Source organism: Coturnix japonica, chromosome 4 (genome assembly GCF_001577835.2).
Source record: "Coturnix japonica isolate 7356 chromosome 4, Coturnix japonica 2.1, whole genome shotgun sequence".
NCBI lineage: Eukaryota > Metazoa > Chordata > Aves > Galliformes > Phasianidae > Coturnix > Coturnix japonica.
This window is the reverse complement of record NC_029519.1, coordinates 58142555-58163926: the sequence shown is the minus strand read 5'-3', so window position 1 is coordinate 58163926 and position 21372 is coordinate 58142555. Positions and strand designations below refer to the sequence as shown.

General features: G+C 38.0%; 1 protein-coding gene across 5 annotated transcripts in view; it reads right to left on the bottom strand.

Annotated features, from left to right (window-relative positions):
* The window catches only part of DLC1 (DLC1 Rho GTPase activating protein), a 222320-nt gene that overhangs the window by 86892 nt on the left and 114056 nt on the right, over window positions 1-21372 (bottom strand). Inside the window, exon 1 of one of the 5 annotated variants that reach the window (XM_015862303.2) lies at window positions 7893-8206. The exons of the other annotated variants lie outside the window; for them this stretch is intronic. Within the exon in view, the coding sequence (XP_015717789.1) occupies window positions 7893-8007 (115 nt within the window). The 5' untranslated portion in view covers window positions 8008-8206. Of the gene's footprint in view, window positions 1-7892; window positions 8207-21372 lie in introns of those variants that run through there. 5 annotated transcript variants of the gene reach the window in all.

The window sequence follows — 21372 nt, the reverse complement described above, 5'->3', positions numbered from 1 at the left end:
AACGGTCTAGGTGCTTTCCATTACTTACTTTGTTCATTCCATTTTGGATGTTTGATTTAACATTTGGAAGCAGAATCTGCCTAAACATTCCTCTCCCATTATTTTTAATAGAGGCCTTTGTGTAAGACTGACACAGGTATGTGCACATTGAGCACACTCAAACACAGCCATAATTCAAAAACAAGCTATACTTGCTAAATGAACTTCTCACACTCTGGAGATACTGACAACAACAAGCAGTCTTCGGGAGATGTTTGCTGCATAGGGAGAATTTGGCCCATTTTGTCTCTATTCCTACTAGAGCCCCAGTCAAAATGATAAACTGGGCACTTGGTGGAACTTGAGGACTGGCAAGTTCTCTGCCTGTGCTGATCTGAGTAACCATGGCATGTTTCATGTAAATAATACATACATTTTTATAGGTTCTGAATTTATCTCCTCCCACTGAGACCTGGCACTGATTGTTTCACAGATTATATTCCCTTCAAAACAGGACTTTTACGATCTTGCTTTCTTACACACTGCTGAATATGCTGCAAAGTTTAATGCATAATAGTGTCAATCAATGTGCTTTGATACATCTCTCACTTTCACCCCTTCCACCAGTCTTGAACTGTGCAGCTACATAAAATGCAAAATGTATGTTTAGTCACAAGTTTTATAAATCTGATTCAGCCTCTTAATGAGATGTGGAAACAGGAAAGCTGTTCTGCCAGCAAGAAGTCAAGTTTTTCAGTGGGAAAAAGCTGATGGAACTAACCTTTGAAAATTGTCGAAATTCTTGAAAGTGGAATTCCATCATATAAAATTAGCAAGCATATAAAACATTTATTGCCATAGAGATGCTATACAGATGGTTGGATGTGTACTTTTTTTGTACTCTGTTTATTGACAGCATTTCAATACTACTGCAACAGTGGCATTCCTTCTGACTAATATATATTCTCTACATGGCAATTAGGTTTGGGCATGACTGTAAATGCAAAGTTCAGGAGGTTGCTGTTAATATTATCTTATGTTCTTATTTCCTGTTGTCTTCATAGCTTAACATGTTTACTGCTAAATTGGAACATAATTAGCAAATCATATAGCTCATTTTTTACTGAAAATAGCAACTCGGCAAAATGTTTCCTATCGTCTGGGGCTGACCTTCTCACAGGCTGCATATCCTGGAACAGCACATGGTAATAAGAGAAATCAGTTACCTTGGGTCTCTGCCAAGCACTAATTTCATTTCTCTGGCTGCTCCCCTCCTTTCTAGCTCTTCTCCCTGCTCTCCCCCCAGTAACGCTCACATATGTGAGTTGGAGTCAAGAAGTTGCAGTTGGTAAACAAAACAAAGACAAAACTGCTAAGAAGTTAATGAAAACATCAGTAAGTCATGGCATCTGGATCTCATCATCCCCCTCTGACGTCAGGAAGATGTCCAGATGCTAACAGAACTGGAGCAGTTGAAATATTTTTTGAGCAAGGCTCTTCCAAACAGTCAGATGCAAAGCAGTTCAGCACTTTCAGCAGTTTTTAAGGAATGTTTCAAAAGTATAACGACCTTTCAGATGTGCAAAATGTCTGCCTTGTGCTGAAATCAGAGTTTGGGGAGCTGTGTCTGGGACTCAGAAGCCCCACTTTTGGAAGCTGGAAAGCAGGCGGCTGTTTGATTGTCTATCACCAGAAGTCACTTCTAGCAGGGACACAGTGCTTGTCACATAGCACACAGTGTTTAACAGAAGAGCTTAACAGTATCCACGGTGATGAATTATGGAACAGGGCCCTGAGAGAGCAAGTCATAATTTTCATCTTTCTCACTCATTTTTAATCCCTGTCTGACAATCTATACCTCATGCAAGCCTTGCACGCTGAAAGGTATAAATGATGAGGCTGATCTACTAACAGGTGGCTGCCAGGTGTATTGCTTTTTGCTGTCCCCCATGTTCAAGCAGACTGCTAACATTTTCCATATTTGGATACTCCTTCTTTGCTTACGGAGCAATATTGCTGCTCAGTTCCTCTCAGTCATGTTTTGTGGGCTGCTAAGGCTGTGTTTTCTGCTCCTTGGTCAGTGCTTATAGAGAATTCACTAGAAGTTCCTGTGAAAGTAGTAAGGTTATTTCTAAAAATTCCTAATTGCTGAAGTGTCCTGGGACTGAATTCTTCCCTTACACATCCCTAACGTCTCAAGCACAGGACAGGATACAGAGTTGCTGTCTGTCCACAGCCGTCCTAGAAATAGCAAAGAGGATTGTGGAAAAGCAGAATGCTGAGAAAGGGTTTATTTCCACAATCCCCTCCAGCTGTTGCAACATTAATGCAAGAGGATCTTGTAGCAACCACTTTCGCAATAAGCTTAGCATACTGTATACTTTTTATTGTAAACTTGGACAAAATAGTGCCGCTGTCGCATTCTGATTCCAGAAATGACAGTGGAAGTCCATGAAATAAATGTTTTCAGTTTCACTCCTGGAAGTGAAACGTGAAAGTCAAAAAAAACCCTCTTTCTGATTGCTCAGTCTGCCACTACTGTAACTGAATTATGCCATAAGGAAACATTCATTAAAAATACAAAACAATAGACAAATGTATGCTATATATTAAGGTTAATATTTCTGATTATATTTCCATGTCTTTATATGAAAGATCATAGAATCAGAGAATCACCAAGGTTGGAAAAAACCTAAAAGATCATCCAGTCTAACCATTCACCTATTACCAATAGCTCCCACTAAACCATGTCCTTCAGTACAACATCCAATCATTCCTTGATGTAAAGATGTAAAGAATCATAAATGACATCAATGAAACTGATATTTTCTCCGAAACTTGCTTATACTACACACTTGTTATACAATTCCATGGATAACAACATTTTTGAGTACTATCAAAAGGAAGAAATTTTACCATGATAAAAATTATTTAACCATTTAATCAAATATTTGCTGTGTTTTGCACTGAATGTGCTATGCCTATTATTATAAAGATGACTTCTTCTGTTGTGACTCCTGTATGTTCACTTTCTGTAAATTACAGCCTATTTACAAGAAATCACATTGATATTCAATCATTGCTTATTTCCTGGTGAGTGGCAGTTTTGAATATTAATACAATAACCCCAGCAAAACATCAGACCTATAGGAAGTTATTCAGATTAATATCAGTCTTTTCCTAAAAACGTTCATATAGCCATAGTATCTTATCTAAGGCTACATATCAAGTGGTCTCAGGTTTTGCAATGTATAAATCTTTTACAAGTTTATTTCACCTACACACACTGTAAATCAGTTTCTCCATTCTTAGAACAAAACAAACACTTAAGGCAGTAATTTGTCTTCTCCATGAGTAGCAATTTTACAGGTACATGAAATGTAGTGCAGAAATTTTTTCTTCAGTCTGGGGTTTTAATAGGTTCCCTCAGATGAACCCTCCTTTATTTATTTCCTTTACATTCTATATACATCTGCAAATCTACGTATCTATATCCATATAACTGTGAACATATATCTATCTATATCTATATCTCTCTCTCTCTATACACATATATATGTGTGTAAATCTGGAAGTATAAACAATAGTTGGGAATTTGTTAAGAATGATGGAAGTTCTATTTTCATAGATTTTGCAACCCAGAAAAGGGTGTATTTTAAGGTATCAAAGTTAACATGAAAGTATAAATGAAAGCAGTAGGTACTGAACAAATGTAAGTACAGAAATACTTGTAATAAAGAGCAAATTATGTAATGGAGAGAAAGAGAAGATAGTGTATCAGGTGATGCCAATGCACGTAAACAAGATGCACATAGAATGCTATGGCCAGTAACAGGAAAAACTATATAATGATATAATGCTAAGCAATTATCATAAATTAAAAAATGAAAGGCCAGCTCAAAGGAGCCTGCCAACAAGATCTTCATAAGTAGACTCAAAAGTAAGCCAGTCTTTATTAAATGCATGAAGCTCAGATGAAAGCTGTCTGATTGCCTTCTGAAAGGAATCTTGAAAGGAAAATGTCAAGTAAGTGATTTTTTAGGGGGACTTTGATTGACTAAACTAATGCAGCAAATCCGGCAATAATTCATGACAATATTTTTGTCTGTAACAGATATTTCAGAAGACAACTTAGCTTTCTCATCAAGAAAAGTATAGAAATAATCGGTTGTACTCAGCAGCTGATTGTGGTTGCTAAAAAATGCTAGTGAAAAGGCAAAAAACCCATTATGATAGGCATAACAGGTCTTAGTAAAGTGCGGACCTACAATCTACCATGCAGATAATTCAGCCAACAGTAGAGGCACTGGCAGAAGTCTGACTACAACATTTTGAAGCTATGTATGATCCTGAGATGAGAGCTCTGGGGAAGCCCACCCAATGCTGCTTTCCTCCTTGTACATCCAGCCCTGGTCTGTACTGGGAGGTCTGTCTAATAAATGAACCAGTGTGCTTCTCTTCCCTGCTGAGAATGTGGTCTGACATTATGAAGGGGAATAAGCTGCATTTGGAATTCCCAAGGACATGTTTCTATTTCTCACATAAGTAGTAACAGGAAATGCTGTGATTTTTGTATCGCCCATTCAGAGATCCTAGCAACTTGAGTCTTGTTCTGTCCTCTTATTCATTGCTGCTTATTTCTTTGCCCCAAATTATATCCCATCTCTATTGGGCATCTTTTATGTCCCTGCAATTAAATTGCTTCCATTGTGTTTAGTGATTTATTTAACATTCGTTTTCCACATTTTAATATCACCAGACATGACTGTAAACATGTGTATAGATTCTTGTCTGCTCAAACTAAGAGAGAGAACAAAAGACACCAAGTGGGAAACCATGAACTCTCATTAAAAGATTGACCATGATGTGACCACACTGAACTGCAACTTACTGTTGCTCAGGAGAGGTATTTTGCATGCTGCTCCACTACAACACTTTACATTTATGCATGTGTTATTGGTTGGCCCTGTGTTGCTGAGCCAGAGGCCATTTTGCCACCTAAAGAGAGGAACATGCAGCTTCTCAGCCATTATATTAGGGCTCAGAGCCAATGTGAGAGTGTTGCACTTCATTACTCCATCATGGTCATGGTGGGACAGCATGCAGAGAGGACTTGAAAAGACAGTCACTGTTCATTTGCATTCCTTTATCACATCAGCTCAAAACCAAGAGGTCTTCAGCTACAGTCTTCTGGTTTCATGCAACATTAATAGCCTTTTGAATATTTTTTGTCCAATTATAATGTTCTTCCATTTTGTTGTTCAGACTACATGATCTAATGGAAATAAAGACATATAAGAAAAATTTTGATGATGTTTTTTCCAGAGTACATGTAGAGACTAGATGTCTCTATATAGATAATCAAACAGCCTGTTTGATGATTATATCAGAGTATATTGCATGATTTGCTATCATTCTGTGCAGACTAACAGCTTGTTTTTAAAGGCAAAACATTTTTAAAAATTATTTTTACTTGAATATTCTACAAAGAATGCATACTTCACATTTTCTTATTTCTTCTGCTCATATCGAGTTCTTTATTTGAAGGTGTGTCCTGATAACACAAATTGCTGATCTAAGTCGATTTCTTAATTCAGAGTCATGACACTTTGCCATTTTTTGGCTGTCAGCATTTTAAACTGCTGATATTCTGGAGAGTAAACAGAACAGCAACATGGTTTATTGCTGTTTTGTTTCCCTTCCTGAATCTCTGTTGTTTATGAAGTATTTTCAGGAATACACCCTGATATCTGCACTCTAATTGCCTACTGCACTGCTTATTGGGTGTTCAGCAAGATTTTCTGACTTTCTGACTAACAGCAGCCCAAATACACTAAGGGCCTGACAACCCTACATCACTGGCAGAGTCTGGAAAATGGAACTGTCACTACTCTAAGAGTCCTCTAACATCTAGGCCTTGTTTTGATAAAAACTGTGACGGCTCATAACCATCTGCCAAGCAGAATAAAAACATGCCAACCCTTATCAGCACAGTTAAGGAGGCTAAAGGGTTCATGTTCACTCCTCGTTTCTAGGAATGTGACAGTCTCAAGAAATATAATTAGCTGTTGTCTATCCCCCAAATACTGAAGGTTAAATATATATGTTTATCAAGGACTTTTATACCATGATAAAACTTATGCATTTCCATATATGGGTCACACATAGTGGGTCCAAATTACATATCACTGTATTCTTTTGTATGTGAGCCAACGAGAGGTAAACAAATTTATAGAAGACAGTTGGTGGTAGTAGTTGCCTTCTGTGGACATAGGCCAGAGGCGTGTGGAATCCATTTATGTCAATGCCATCCTGAACTTAACCATAAATTTAAAAAATTTATTTCAAAGCACTCACATAAACACCTCAAGCAGGTGGAATGGAAGCACATACCAGGGCAAACAAGTGTCCGGCTGACCAGGCAACACACAGATTGATCAAGAGCTCAAGTGCCCCTACAAGCTTCCCTTTTATATTTCTGTGACATTCATACCTTCTTATAAAGACTTTCTTCTCATTCCACTGAAGGTTCAGCAGCATCCCAAATATAAGGGCCTGCGCTATGACTGCTGCTCCATGTCCTGCCTGCAGTCTTTGAACTATCAAAGAGAACCATTTTTTAACTTTAACACACTTCTGAGATACAACATATCTGCCCAGTCCAGTTTGTCATGGAAGAGGTTAATGTCTGGCACTTTCACAGCACTTGCACCTTGGTGATGAACTGCAGAGCACTAAAGTAAATGGGTTGTCCTCATCTCTGACACATGTCCATGAAGTCTTACTGTAAGAGCACGAGGCCTTACTGTCAGAGCAGCAAAGCTGAGGTCCTCAGTCCAGCAAAGTCATTATCCCCAATTGGGAACAAAAAGCACCATGCCATTAGCACACTGAGCAGAACAAATGCCATTGTTTCACAGCATGTTACTGACCCTGTTTCACTTTATTGGTTATGGCCACTAACTCTCTAACTACCTCCTGTGACCGGTTCTGTAATCAGCACACCAGCACCAGCACCTGTGACATACCGAGCTGCTCTCATTCCTCCTAAACATAAAGCGCAAGAGGATGATGTAAAAGTTGAGTTTACATTTGTGAGCCACAAAATCTGCTCTCGGTCATCTCATCCTGATCTTATAATTGCTCACATTTCTCCTCCCTCCTCCCCCGCTGTAAGTACACAAACAAACCACAGCAGTCCCTCTGGCAGGTCACACCCATTGTGCAGCTCCACTGCCCTGCTCAGAATCCTCCCAATGCCATGACAATAAAAGTAACAGCCCCAGCAGTGTGAATGAGAAGCAGTTGATCTAACAGACAGACAACAACAGCAGAGGAAATCAAACGAGTTAAATTATCCTCTCCTCCAGCCCTCTGCTATAGTTTGCCTCAGGCTTTTGGGTCAAAATAAAAATGTGAACTGTGACAGTGTAGTTGGTGCTTAATTTCTGTCTCAGAAGTCTGTCTCTGGCATATCTGAAGCTCACTTGGAGCTTGCAGCACTAGCAGCCCTGCCAGAGGAAATACCAGCCATGGCTCAGTGCGTGGCCCCGCTACTCTGACTGACACACTGCTTGGCTCGGGAATGGAACGCGCTGAGGTACAGCACAGTCTCAGAGCGCTGTCTCTGACCTAGCAGCAAAATAAAATCCTTCGGCATTCTTCAGGTCTGGGGACCGCAACAGCAGACCCATATTCTTTTCTTTTAGCTGCTCTTTATCTTGCCTAGATAGAGCAGTGCACACAGCTTTCACTGTAGGCGTAGCACGGAGTTAACATGACACAGAAGCAAAACACTGGAGAAATACTTAGAAGCGACACCAATTCATTATGCAAATTATACAGCTAATTACCATTATTGATTACAGTCCCTTGTGAATCTTAAAGCATGCTTATTTCAATGCCCTTCTCACCTGCAAGACGTCTGTCTCGTGTGTTTTTCCAGATAACATCCAAGGCTCTAGCAGTGGAGTCCCTGATATGATCACTGAATGATCTTCTCAGAGGGGCTTTCGCGGGGTGATTCATAATGCAGATCGATCACTCAGCCGCAGGTGAACAGCTGCAGCTTGGCCCCAGGAGAAAGGGCATCCTTTGCCCTGGGCTCTGTCTGAATTTCTCTCCAGCAGGCAGGCAGGTTACTTCATGGAATTTGTCGTCAGCCCTACAGAGCTTTCCCTTGAAGAGTCAGGCATTGCAGTTCTCACTGCGGATGCAGGAAAGCTTAGACTGCAGCCAGCCTACTGGAAAGCTGCCAAAATCTTACATCTGGAACAGTTTACAAATGAGCTAACGATACAGTCATTTAGATTTGGAGCTTTATTTGTGGATATCTATAGGATTCTAGCTTCCTGTTTAATCAAATAACTTACTGGACACATACTTGCATGCTCATTTATTAGGATAATATTTCTCTGCTTAACTGATATTTCAGGTAATCTTTCATGTTTTGACATGAAAAAGGTAAATTATAGGAAAGAGCTACAGTTATGTTAAATATCTGTGGTTCGGGTACGTTATATTTTATTCACATTTTTTCCAGCATATCACCCTATTTGTGGCACAAAATTGGGCCTGATTCTGATTATGTAGCTAGCACTTTATGCAGTAATGAAGGGACAGAAATTAAAATCCAGAGGAAAAGTGTGAAGGCAAAAAGGAAGAGGGAACTAGGCATCTGCATCTCTGCAAAGATAAGATCCTGTTTGTAAGTTTATGCATGTAAATCAGATCAACAGTTACAGTGAAAAGCCATTTGCCCTTGCTTATTTTGACCTTTTTAATTGATTACTGTCCTGTGACTTCCCTGGGGGAAGAAGAAAGGAATAAGAGGGTAGATGAGATTCTTTTTTTCCTTCCTAATATGTATGAGATGCCTGTCCTAACATGTGAAGAGGTGAGAGATCCCACCCTGAAAACCTAATTCCATTTGACATCAATGAGAGAAAAGACTGTAGAATAAAGACGTCCTCATGTTAATTCAAGGTGGAGTCCTTTATTTTTACAGCAGCAACTGCATTTTAAAGTTGGATACCATTATTTTCTTGCAAAGGACCATGTTTTCATTAAATTGATTGATTAACTTCTCACAAGGTTGGCAAACACAGATTAAAGTTCAGAATAGCGAGTTCCAGCCTGTGGATTTACATTCCCTATCAACTCATTCTTAATAACAAAAGTATTTTTCTTCTAATTCTGTAATAGGTAATTTATTTCACATTTTCTTACTTATTGCAGCTTTTCCTGTGCCTTCTCAATTCCTTGTGTTTTTGCTAGTTCTCATTTCCTCTAAGACAAATAATGATCTCATTTTGCAAGTGCAAAGACTGCACATGATTTGAAACAATGTAACTGAGGGAAGAACCCTCTCACCATCTGATCAATGCAGATCATAATTTCTTCCCATCTAGGCCTTTGTTTTTCATCTTTGCAGAGTATCTGCAAACATTAATGTCAGGAGCACATCTTTGAACAAAACCAATAGTATTGAGGGATCTCCAGAGTTTGCAATTACTTTCTCCATTATACCCCTCCTACTTTTCAAGGCCTAATGGGAAAGAAGCAGCCAACTCTGGAGAAATTAAACACTCTTGAAATACATTTTTCTTTCTTTCTTTTTTTTTTTTTTTTTTTTTTTTTTTTTTTTTTTTTTTTTTTTTTTTTTTCCTGTCTGTTGCTACTTCAAATGCTAATGGATAGTCTAAGAATTTAATTATACGTCAGAAAATTCTAATGAACCATATAAATGAAAACAATTAGATATAAACAGGCTAAAGTTATAGGTAGAAAATAAAAGGGCATTCATTTTAGAGAAGGGTAGACTGATAGATATAGCAGGGAAAATAGCTAAAATGATATTTGTACAATAAAACAAGGAAATTTGAGATGCATGACAGTCATTATGGCCATAAAATAAGCTGAGAGATTGCTGTACAATATGAAAGCCTAAAATGGCTTTTAAATTTTGTTAGAAGGATGCATCAGAGAAGAGCTGCATCTTAGTCTGTATTATTGCATTATTTAAGGAAAATCTCTTGTGGAACAATGCACTCAGTTTTTGTCTGTACCTCTTAATACCCAAAAGATGCTGAAATGAGATCCACAAAACTATATACTCCTGGGTACCAGCAGTTGGCAGCAGCATTGACATGATGGTAGGGAGTCTTAGTTCTGCACTGGGAAACATGTGTATGTAAAGTAAAGCTGACAAGTTACCCCTGATGCTGTGCGGTTATCCAACTAGATCCTCCACACTGCTTTCCCAAATGTGGCTCTGACTTTAGAGAAAACTGCACAATGCCAGATCCTGTCCAAATAATACTGCCTATGTAGAAATACTTTCCCCTTCAGCTCAGAAATATTCCCTCTCTCCTCACAAATACAGCTGTTTGTAGGCAGACATCTGCCCAAATCACATGCCTGCAATAAACTTAGGCCTGTTTGGGTGGAAAAGCTTATCCCATCACTCTTGTAATCTTGCACTACCAGCCTGAACTGAGAATGCCCCTGGTGCCAAGTATATGTGTACAGAACTTGGCTAGTTAATCTCTTATGGAGGTCAACATCAACGTATTAGATTAATTTATGATGAAAACTGTTAATCCAAGCAGTTAAACTGAAGCATTGGGAATGATATGAAAGAAGAAAGGTTTTAATGGTGAAACTGACAGAGTGGCAAAGAAAAAGTTTACAGAGGAAATGGCAAAAAGTTTGGCTGTTATATTCAAGAATGTACTGGGGAATATCTAGAAAACAAATATCCTTGTTTAGCTGGGAAATGGTTTATGCACCCTGCTGTATGTCACATCCACAATTCAATTATCTACACACAAGTACTACAACAAAATGAATGCAAAAATAAACAAGGTATTAATCCTACAACCAGAATCCATGTAAAATGTATGATACAGCTCTACCTTTTTGTCTGGAAATTCAAGACCAACAGCAGGCACTGATTTTTTAATTGAGTAGTACTCATGGTGATCATAGTACAGACAGTACTCCAACTATCCTATGGAATTACTTTTACTTGATGAAATAAAATGTAAAATATAAAGGAACAGTTAACAGTCAAAAGGTAAACTGGATGGACCAGAAAAGGTATGCGCTGAATTGAAAATAATATGAAGGGAATCTGAAGGAGAGTGGTCTGTTGCTGACAAGAGAGGAATGTGTTAGACAGTGTTTGGGGGAGGAAGGCCTGGTGGAGGGATATGGCAGAACCCATGAGCAGAGAAGCATGCATGCCTGCGAACAGCTTCTGTAGAATTTCATAGGCAAATATTTATACAGACAAAACCCTACCAACTTTCTGGCTCTCCAGTACAGCATCCTCTTCTCACCCAGCTCAGTCTGCCTCTAGACTGCAGCCACCAGGCTGCTTCCACTTTTCAGGAATCTCTTTGGAAATGGTTTTCATACTAAAGGCAAAGTTGTGCCTCTCTAATTTTGTTCTTGAGGCTGGATCTAAGTTGTAAAAAGCTGCTCATTGTTTTTAAACACATCATCCATAAACCAACAGAGGTCACAAGGCAGAAGTTAATATCTTACAACTTAACCTTAACACCTTAACAGTTCAAGCTGAAGGATCTTAGCTTTCCAAACAAATTTATTTTTTTTTTAATTTTTTCTTTTATTTTTCTCCTTTAGTGGCTCTGACCTTACTTTAGTCTGCAAAAATAATATTAAAAATCCTTTCTACTTCCTAGGGCAAAGAGCAGATGAAGATGCATCAGGTATTGGGGGTAGACTGGGATGATGATCTCATTTTTTAGTTTTGGCAGCATTCAGTTTCTAGGAAGTTGTGCAAGCCTCACTCTCCTCAGGTTTGTTCAGAGTGTATCAACTTCCCCTTCTGTGTGTTTATGAATGGGCAGATTCTTATGTTTATCTCTGGTTCACCTATGCAATTCTGGCCTATTGAGTCTGGAAGGATGTATGCTTCCAAAATATGCATAGTCAGAGACATGCCATTTTTTAAGCATGTTGCCAGTTTGAGCTTTTCTGTAACCTCTGTACTGCCTGCAACAAATGATATGGCAAATTCAGACCATCTTCCTTGGGTGGTCTGTGCAGCTTCCCTGAACTGAAGCATGAATCCAGCTTTTCTCATGTTACAGAATCAAAAACATAAAGGCATTACTCTCTAAAAGTATTACAAAACAAAGGAGTGATCAAGAATCCAAACTTTGGGTCTAATAAAAACGCCTGCTGGGCACATGTCATTATTTTAGTTCTCAGCAGATGTCTCCAAATGTTATCTAGAAGATCAGATTGGGAAAGAAGCCCTCTGAATTCAGGCTTTTACACATACTGCTTTTCAAAAGAAAATCTAGTACTGCAACATATGCAATATCTAGGAGATCTGATACAAATTAGACCTTTGGACAAGCAGCAGTTACCCATCAGAGCAGACTATATAAAGACTTAGAGAAATTCCTACGGAAAGATATGCAAATAAAATATACTTTCTTGAAACAGAAAAGTTTCTTTCAAGAGAAGTTTGACAGATCTCAACAAAGTGCTCCATATGGTGTGTACCTTTGCTCAGTTTCCTCTACTTTTTTTTCTTTTTTTTTTTCTTTAGATTCTTTTCTTCAATCAGAGAAGGCAAAAATATTTAGAAGTTTCTTTTAGCATACAGACATCTTTTTGTAAGGATGGAAATTGCTGGGCAACTTATCTGTCTCATGGGCAGCTTGTCTGCGCTCAGCTTTCCTCATGGCTTCCTAGGGAGCAAAGCAGCAGGCCACACGTGGGAGCATGTCATCCTAATTTCCTCCCTCCCATCACTGGTAGGAGTGGGGAAGTATGCAATATTATGGTATTTCCAAACAGAGATTTTAATGAAATGATCCATTAAAATGTCAGAAGGACATTATTTTCATCATTCCTTGATCTAGGAGTGAAAATCAGCACGTTAAGGAAACCCAGGCCTCCAGACATGGATGGAAGGGCAGAAGAGGAGAAGAAAGGAAGAGACAGAGAGCAAGGAACTGAGTTTAGGGATTATAGTGAGTAACATTCTTCCCTCCTCCCATGCTTCTACTTCCTACTTCCATTGTACTGATGGAGAACACTAGGATTCTTTCTTGCATCAAGAGACACTGCATGTTATAAGTAAAATAAAGTTAAAATGAAGTTTAGTTCTTGAAGGAAAAAAAGTGCTGAACATTGCACAAACCTTTCTACTCAAGACACTTGATTTTTTCTTCTTTGCACCTTCTACATTTCTTTTCCTCCTTTCCAAGTACCCATACAAGATAGTCCTCACTGCTGTTTTCCTCTTTTGGTTTATAAATCCTTCTCTGCCACGATTTGTACATCCCTGTCCTGGCAATAGCCCTCTCCATCATTTGACTTCTGGTTCCTATTAATGGCTGCTCTACTCTGTGTTGCTCCCTCCACTCTTTGGTGGGATGGTTGAGCGTTTCCTACCAGTGGGAACATTGCTGTACTAGGTGTGACAGGTGGGAGTTGCAAAATGCCTTGAGCTCACATGGAGCTTCACCTGAGATAATAGCAAATGTTTGGGTGGTGCTTACTGCAAAGGTGCTGACTATGGGAGAACTCAGCTCACCCTCATACTATCGCTTGTCCAGCTCATATTTGGCTCTCAGAACAGTGCTCTGTGCCATACGTCAACACCCTGCAGTTAACCTTTGAGCAGCCTGGGAGCTAAATGGATGCTGTCTGGAGAAGAGATACTAAACCACACAGCTGTTAAAGCTTCCTGAGCTGCCTCCCTGGACAGGACCTCACACTTCTTGCCTCTCCAGAGCAGCACAGTCATGGGGAAGCCCTCAGGCAACTTGCCCTTCTCCAGGTGGCAGTCATCTGTATGCACTGCTTTTGTAAGCCATACATGTGTTGCACCCACATACCATGACCCAGACCTGCCTTTTTGAACAACAGATATGTTGTTTTTGGGAAGGAAGTAACCCAAACCCACCAACAGCAGTTCATAAGGCTGATCATGACTATCATCAGTCTTGCCATCATGGATTTTTCAGCGTCAAAACAGTTAGACTTTTGTTGAAACACTGAGATCTTGTCAAAACATCCACCATCACTGTCTTCTGGTGTCCTACAGGTACATGCTGGTAGTTCTATGAAAACTTGATTGAGTAGCTTAAGTTTTCTATTATACTTCTTTGAGTTTCAAATTGAATATAATCCCAAATAAACACTATTTAAGAGAGCCGCTCTATTAAACAGTGTTATTGTGCTTTTTGTTGTAGTTTCCATGGAAAGAAACTTAAGGAGTTACTTTCAGAGTGAAACTACATAGTAAACTTAATAGTGTGATCAGGGCCCTACTTCACAAACAACCTCAAAAGCTTAATTAGACTTCTCTGCACTTCAAAGTGTATGCTTATCTGACCATTTCTGGACTGCGGTTTCACTATCACTGTATGATCCAAAAATAGTAAATATTCCAATGGAGGAAAACAGAAAACATTTCTAACCACAGCAATAAATACAAAATAATATGAAATTACAGAGTAACATGAAAGCAGATACACATATACATTGTACATAGTTCCATATTAATCTGCTATGTTTTAAATGTAACTAGTTATAACCTACCCTTATTTTACCAGAAAATCCAGCCCTGTCCCCGGTGCCAACTGTTTTTTTTTTTAATACTGCATATTATTGAGAAAAAAAACAGTACATTTAATGACTACTGGTTCCATAGTTTAAGATTCAGATCAGAAAGGAAGAGTTAAAGCCTCACTATGTGAGGCATCTGCCTTGGGACATTCACAGGAGTATTACTCTATAGGGGTGTCCAAACACCTCCAGTTACCTGATTGTAGATGGCAATAGGCTGTGAATGAGGACAAGTTTTCAGCATTAACCATGCCTTACCAAAGCAAAATAGTATCAAAAATCACAGATCCCACAATAGTAAAGGGGGAAAAAAATGAATAAACAAAAGAGCCCAAACAGCTCAATACTTCCCAAACAAATCTTTACTGTTGTTCCCTGTTATATAGCTGGTCCCTATAATCTTTTTTCACAATTAGCTGTTATTATTCCTGGTCGTGTGTTTTTGTTTCTCTTTCCTGTTCACATCTGCTGTGTCATACAAAGTAGGTGAGCTCCCTGGTTTAAATGATTTCCTGTCTAGAGATTCCTTGCATAAAATGATCCAATATAAAAAAGATGCAAAAGCAATAAAATCAATGAGCTGGTCTGCAGTAACCAACACAAACACTGATTGTGAATAAAGCCAATTTTCTTGTAAAACACAGTTCAATAAATTTAAAATGCTGTAGCAGCAGCTGGCTGGTGTCTGGGTGCATAGCACGTGGAGTGTTACACGAGCCAGATTCATCTCAGCCAGAGGGTAAACAGGGAGGCAATTCAGGCTGCAGATGGAGATCATCCTGAACAGAGAGATCAAAGAGCAGCAAGAAACTTTAAACTAATGAAAAAGTCCCAGTGCTTGCAGGATAAGGCTCATTCTTGAGAAGATTTAGTAAAGTTTATGGGACTCATGTAAGTCTTCTTCCTTAGTACTGCCCTGTGTAATGTGCGATTTGTTAAGTAATGGAAAGAAGCTGAACTGTCCTCGCTTCTCATTCCTGCTGCTGCTGCCACTGTGGCACTGTGAAACATGATCTCTGCAGAAGCTCTGTTTGTCACGTGAAGACAGGCAGAATGTAACTCTGCTTGAATGTTTGTGGATTCTAGGATGGAGAAAATGGGAGAAAAGTCTGAGTTCTCTGTAGGAAGTGATGACATTTGCATGAGGAAGTAGGATCCCAACTGAATCCAAGCTGTATGATATGCACCCATGCAGACTCTCAGTATGAGATTTCACTAATTAAAGCACTGAGTTTGTGAATGGTAATTTTGCTCAAATTTTTATGTGAGATAGTTGATTTATTTTTGACATTGTCTCAGTTCCTCAGGCTCCTTAGTTCAGCTACTTCGATGCCATGCTTTGTTTGTGACATAACTTCTTTGACATCTTTTATTTGTGTGTTTATTTTAAATCCAGTTCTTAGAGGAAAACAAAAGGAAAAAAAAATGCTATTTCCCAGTAAGTATCATAGTATGATTTGGTACAGGAATTTCCTCTTTTGCAGAGGTAGTCCTTTTTCCTCTTATCTGAAAGTCTATTTGGCATAGCTATTGACAAGCCACTGAGAAACTATTTCACAGCAGCTCAGCAGCATTGGATGCTGGCTGCCAACAAAGCAGAAGATCTTCTCACCTGGGATACGTGCAGACTGGGAGCTCTTTGCAAGCACAGTCCTGAGCTGCTGCCAGCTCTGCACTGGGTGTTACAAGTAAGAAAACTCATCTCATCTGGGCTTTTACCAACTCCAGTGCTTCATCTCACTGCTGGGTGAAAGATGATCTCTCATCAAATTTAATATGGCCCAAGAAAGTTGTGCTAGGATTGTTATACACAGATTTGTGAAGCAGAAGCAGGAAGAGGTAGAGAGAGACAATGGGACAAGAGGGTATCTGTTATCTATTGTAATTCTACTTGCATGACTCCATTTGACAATTAAAATTCTGCTACCACATAGCTGATGAGAGCTTTTCTTATGTACTGCTCTAGTGGATTCAAACAGTCTACTTTAAATGGTTGCCCTCTTTGCTCTGAACAGATCACACATTCTGGGGGTCTTTTCTACTGTAGATTTTCTTCTCAGGGTATAGGCTACTATTTTATTATTATTTAAAAATGAATAGATATCTCTATGTCTATACCAAAATGAAAATGTTGCATGTTACTTTGTTGGACATTTTTCTTCTGGGGTTTGTTATTTCAACTGATGTCTTGCAGTAACTGCTGATTGCACGTTCTAATACCTAATCTTTCAGAGATAAAGAATCTAGTGTTTCACTTCACCTTTTGTAAGCTTAATGTATCACAGACACAAGTTAAAGCTTTGTGGTTAGTGTCAAACATAATTATCCTGAAGATTAAAGCAGTCATCATATCTATAGAAAGATATATTTTGTGATCCATAATAAAGCTTTTGTGAATAATGAATGTACACAGTATACCTCAAACAGTTACAGAGGAAATCTAAAACTGCAGCTAATGTTCTTATTAGATATGAATGTTTCCTATTTAGTCCATGAGGTTAACAACACTTAAATGAGATTTTAATGACATGGTCTGGTTTGCTATTCTAGGAATTGGATTTCTTCATAGCTTTCCTTAATTTACTTCACAGCTAATCAGCTAAATTTGCTGCTGTGTACACTTTGTTTTTCCTGCTGGCATCTGGTTTCAGACAAGGCACATCTACACTCCGGAGCATCACAAATGCTCCATGAAAAATCCTCACTAAGGTGAAAGTTACTGCACTGGCACTGTGGGTTGTCTAAAGAAGAATAGCAAGCCATGTAAGGTATTTGTATTTCTTCTTCATTATTCCTGATATTTTAATAATAATTTTTTTGTTGTTGTTCATTTATTAATAGAAAGAACAACAATTTACAATCTCAGTATGTCCATAAGGAACAAGTAGATATATTCCATTTGGTACAAATGAATCCTTTCACAAATGCAGCATGTAGTTTTAGCCTTTCCAGTACCATGAAGATGTCAACAATTTTTGAAGGAATTCAGATAACAGCAACATAAATGATTAAGGGGCTGGAGAGTTTGATTTATGAAGAAAGATTAAAACATCTTCTGCTTAGCCAAATGACAGTTATAATGCAGGGCGAGAGTAATGATAACAGCCTACAAATATTTGAAGCGTGAGCACACCAAGAAAAAGGTGGAAGTGGTAAAGTTTCAAAATACTGAATTTACACTGAAGATTGTTGTGGTTTATTTTCCTCCAAAGTAGGACTAACCCATTTGTGGAGCTTATAGAAAGCTCCACAAAATAAAATACATTACTACAAAATCAAGGGGGGGAAAAAAAGGCAAAAGTGAAACAGAAGCTACGGCACAAGTCTTCAACACAGACAGTATTTAAACATTCAAGTATCAAGATTAAAATTGAAAGACAAAGATATAATATGTTAAACAAGCAGAAAATAGTACTATAGAAAGCATGTATCAGTTAATTCTACCTTTAGAAAGAACTGACCCTGAAAGTAAGCTTGCTTTGTTCAGTATGTTTCACAACTTCTTGATGACCTCCTACCACTTTACCCCTTTATATAATATTCCAGCCTGTCATATTGAAACATCAGAAGAACAACTGAAATAGGGTTAGATAGGGTAACCTCTAACCCCAAATCTCAGTACTCATATAGCAGTGTGTTTATGGGCCGGTTTATGGTTAAACACAGATATCATTCCTTATGCAAAATAAACCACAGAAAAAGACAGCAGCTACCCACTGCATGTTTATCGTGGACTGAATGAGCTCAGCTCTATTTGCACAGGTTGGTAGCTTTCTGAAGGCACTACAATGGAATGAACATGTATTTAGGTGACATCTGCAGGAAAAGCCGGGAGATTTTTCCTTAGTCAGAGATGCGTTTCAACGATTCTGTGTAAGGATCCAAATTAAAGGGAAATATTAAACTTCTTTTAAAAGGATGGTATTGATACAAGGATAATGACAAGTTTTTCCACTACAAGCATATTTTTAGTCAAATGCTAGAAAAAATTACATACATAAGCCAAAATAAAATACTTCTTTAAGTTCATTGAAAATTTCCACCACAGTTTATATGAGACAATGCACTCTCATGCAATCATATTCCTGTCCTCTTGTACAAACTGCTACAAACTACAAAATGCTTATTTGCACTTTGTACAGATAATGAATCAGAGCTTAGATAACTGATCAGAAAATTCATAAATGAAATGGAAATATATTTTTAAAGGTCAAAACTTAAATCTAAATTGTATAAGAAAACATATATGGAAAACCAGGCTTTAATGTAAGTTCTTTGACATTAAAAATGATTTGAAATTCTCTGTCCCCACAAAGTCATGACAGCTCTGAGTTTCAATTAATGGGATTAGAGTCAGCTACATAATTAACCTCATTTCCGCTGGAATAATCTAATTCTTTGATGTTGAAAACTAAAAAAATATATAGCAAAACCATTCATCTCTCTGGAAAGTTTCAGAATCTGGACAATAACAAGAGTAACGACTAAATTTTGGTAGACAGAATTAATAATGATGTTGAATTTTAATTGAACTTTCAAATAAAATACCAGTTATGGTCTTGTAAGATACTGAAGATTAACTTAGAAACACATGAGCTAGATCAAGGGTTTTCATTAGTCTTCACCTAGGGAATACAACCCCCTTTCTAAAGCTTACCAAGTGTTGGAAGTAAGACAACTACTGAAAAAATCTTTGTACTTTCAGTCTGAGGTCTTTATGGGAACCCATGCACATGTTCCTGCTATGCTTTCTTGAGTAAAGTACTACAAATTACCAGCCAAAACACAGAATATATGTATTGTTCTCAAATATATACCTGTGAAATATTAAACACGTCTCAAAATAATTCTATATTTTGATCCTCAGTAGTCACATATATATATATATATATATATTTCTAAGAGGCAATGCAAAGTAAAATTAAATATATCTCACATTATACCTTCATTGAGTCTGTAAATGGGTTGTCTGTAACAGTCTCAGTCTCTGTAGGGAGTCCATAGTTGCTCTTAAATTTCAAAAACTGTTATAGCAGCTTCTGAATAGCTGTATAACTACCTGAAGACTTAATTCTAGGTCAGTTAGAACTACACCTTCTTAGCATTCAAGCACATTTACTATGTCAAATTTTCTATGCCTCTCTGCATGTTGTGCAGTCTTCATAAGGGATTTATTTCTTAAGACAGTAGGAGCAGAAAGCTGCTGCATGTTGTGTCTTGCTTTTTTCTTCGTAGTTATTTTTGGCTGTGTCCCTTATTGCACTCCACTCTTGTTTTGTAATGAGGCAACCATTTGCACAGTTCATTGAAAGCGAGCATGCTAAAACAACACAGGTTAAAAAATAGATGGACTTGGTTGAATAATTTCAGTGATAGAGTTTACAGCAAACCCTTAGATTCCTGAACTTGGAAGGCAGTTAATAGCATCTTGAAAGGCTTAATGCAGCAACACAAAAGCTCACCTTCAACACAAGGCAATTCTAGTCTTCAAATTATTTGGGCAAATATGAATCACAAGCTGGCCAACAGAATGCATAAGGAAAGAGACTTTTTGCAAGCATAGCAGATTCATGCATAATGAAAAACGGGAATTATTACCTGTAACCTAGGGTATAAATAACCTTTAAAAACTGATATAATGTATTTGAACATAAATCTACCCCAAGGTCTCCACCTAAACAATCTCTAAAATTTCTAGGGATACACATTGCTCTCTCAATATTTCAGGCAGAAAGATGTCATAACAGGTGGCTGAGCATACTACAGCTGACTGCTGTAATGCTAGGAAATAGAAAATGAAGTATAGACACAATAAGAATGTGGTGAAAGCACTCAATTCCCACTGAAGGCCTGCTTTTTTCTGCAATTGGATAGCTTTTCTTTACAAAATATGAGACAATTGACGACTTACCCTGGTTAAATGTGAACAAACATTTTTAAAGAAGAAGTAAAAAATGCTGTACAAGCATGCAAATGAGAAAGACAAGGGCTGCAAGTATATAGCACTAAGATACACAGTTTACAAGAAACAGTATAATCTTCTAGCTGTTATATATGCTAACTGAAGAATATGCACATGGCTTGTGGGTCCTGTAGCTGCTACTGAATGAGGCAGTTTGATGGCAGGCTCTGGTTCAGATTGTAATTGCTTTTTGGTCAGCCCCTGAGGTGTGGATAGCTTTGCAAACTAGATTTCCTTCCTATTTATGAGAAAAAGGCTTAAGAAATAAAATTTATCTTAAATGAACAATGAAGGGAATTAATTATTGAATAGGAGTCAAGGAAGTTTTAGGAGGAGATGGTAGCAATGGATTTGTTGTGGACGCTAATGAATTGGAAAATGCTGGATAGACTCCCCCGTTCATGTAATATAAAATAACGTACAGTAAGAAGTGTTTGACATTCAAGACCAAAATGGCAAAACTTGAGGCAGAACTATATACTAGAACAGCGAGGAAACCAATGCATAAAAAAGAGTGCTGTAAGTTATTTTTGTGTTTGTTATGCAACTAAGCAAAAAGAAATATTTTAAAAACTGCACACTATATAAAAGTGCCTTAGAAGAATTAAACTGTATCTTAGAACAAAGGCAAGATTTGATGGCCAGTTTCTTTAGCATGAAGACCAGAACGCACCTTTCTAAATGCTGTCTAATTCCTTAAAATGCTAAAACGCAAACTGTAAAGGAAGGTGCATGTGAGGAAAAATGATGTTCTACATTTCTGTGATAAAAGTGTATTCTGAAGATTGTGCTGTTTATACCATAAACCAGAGCTG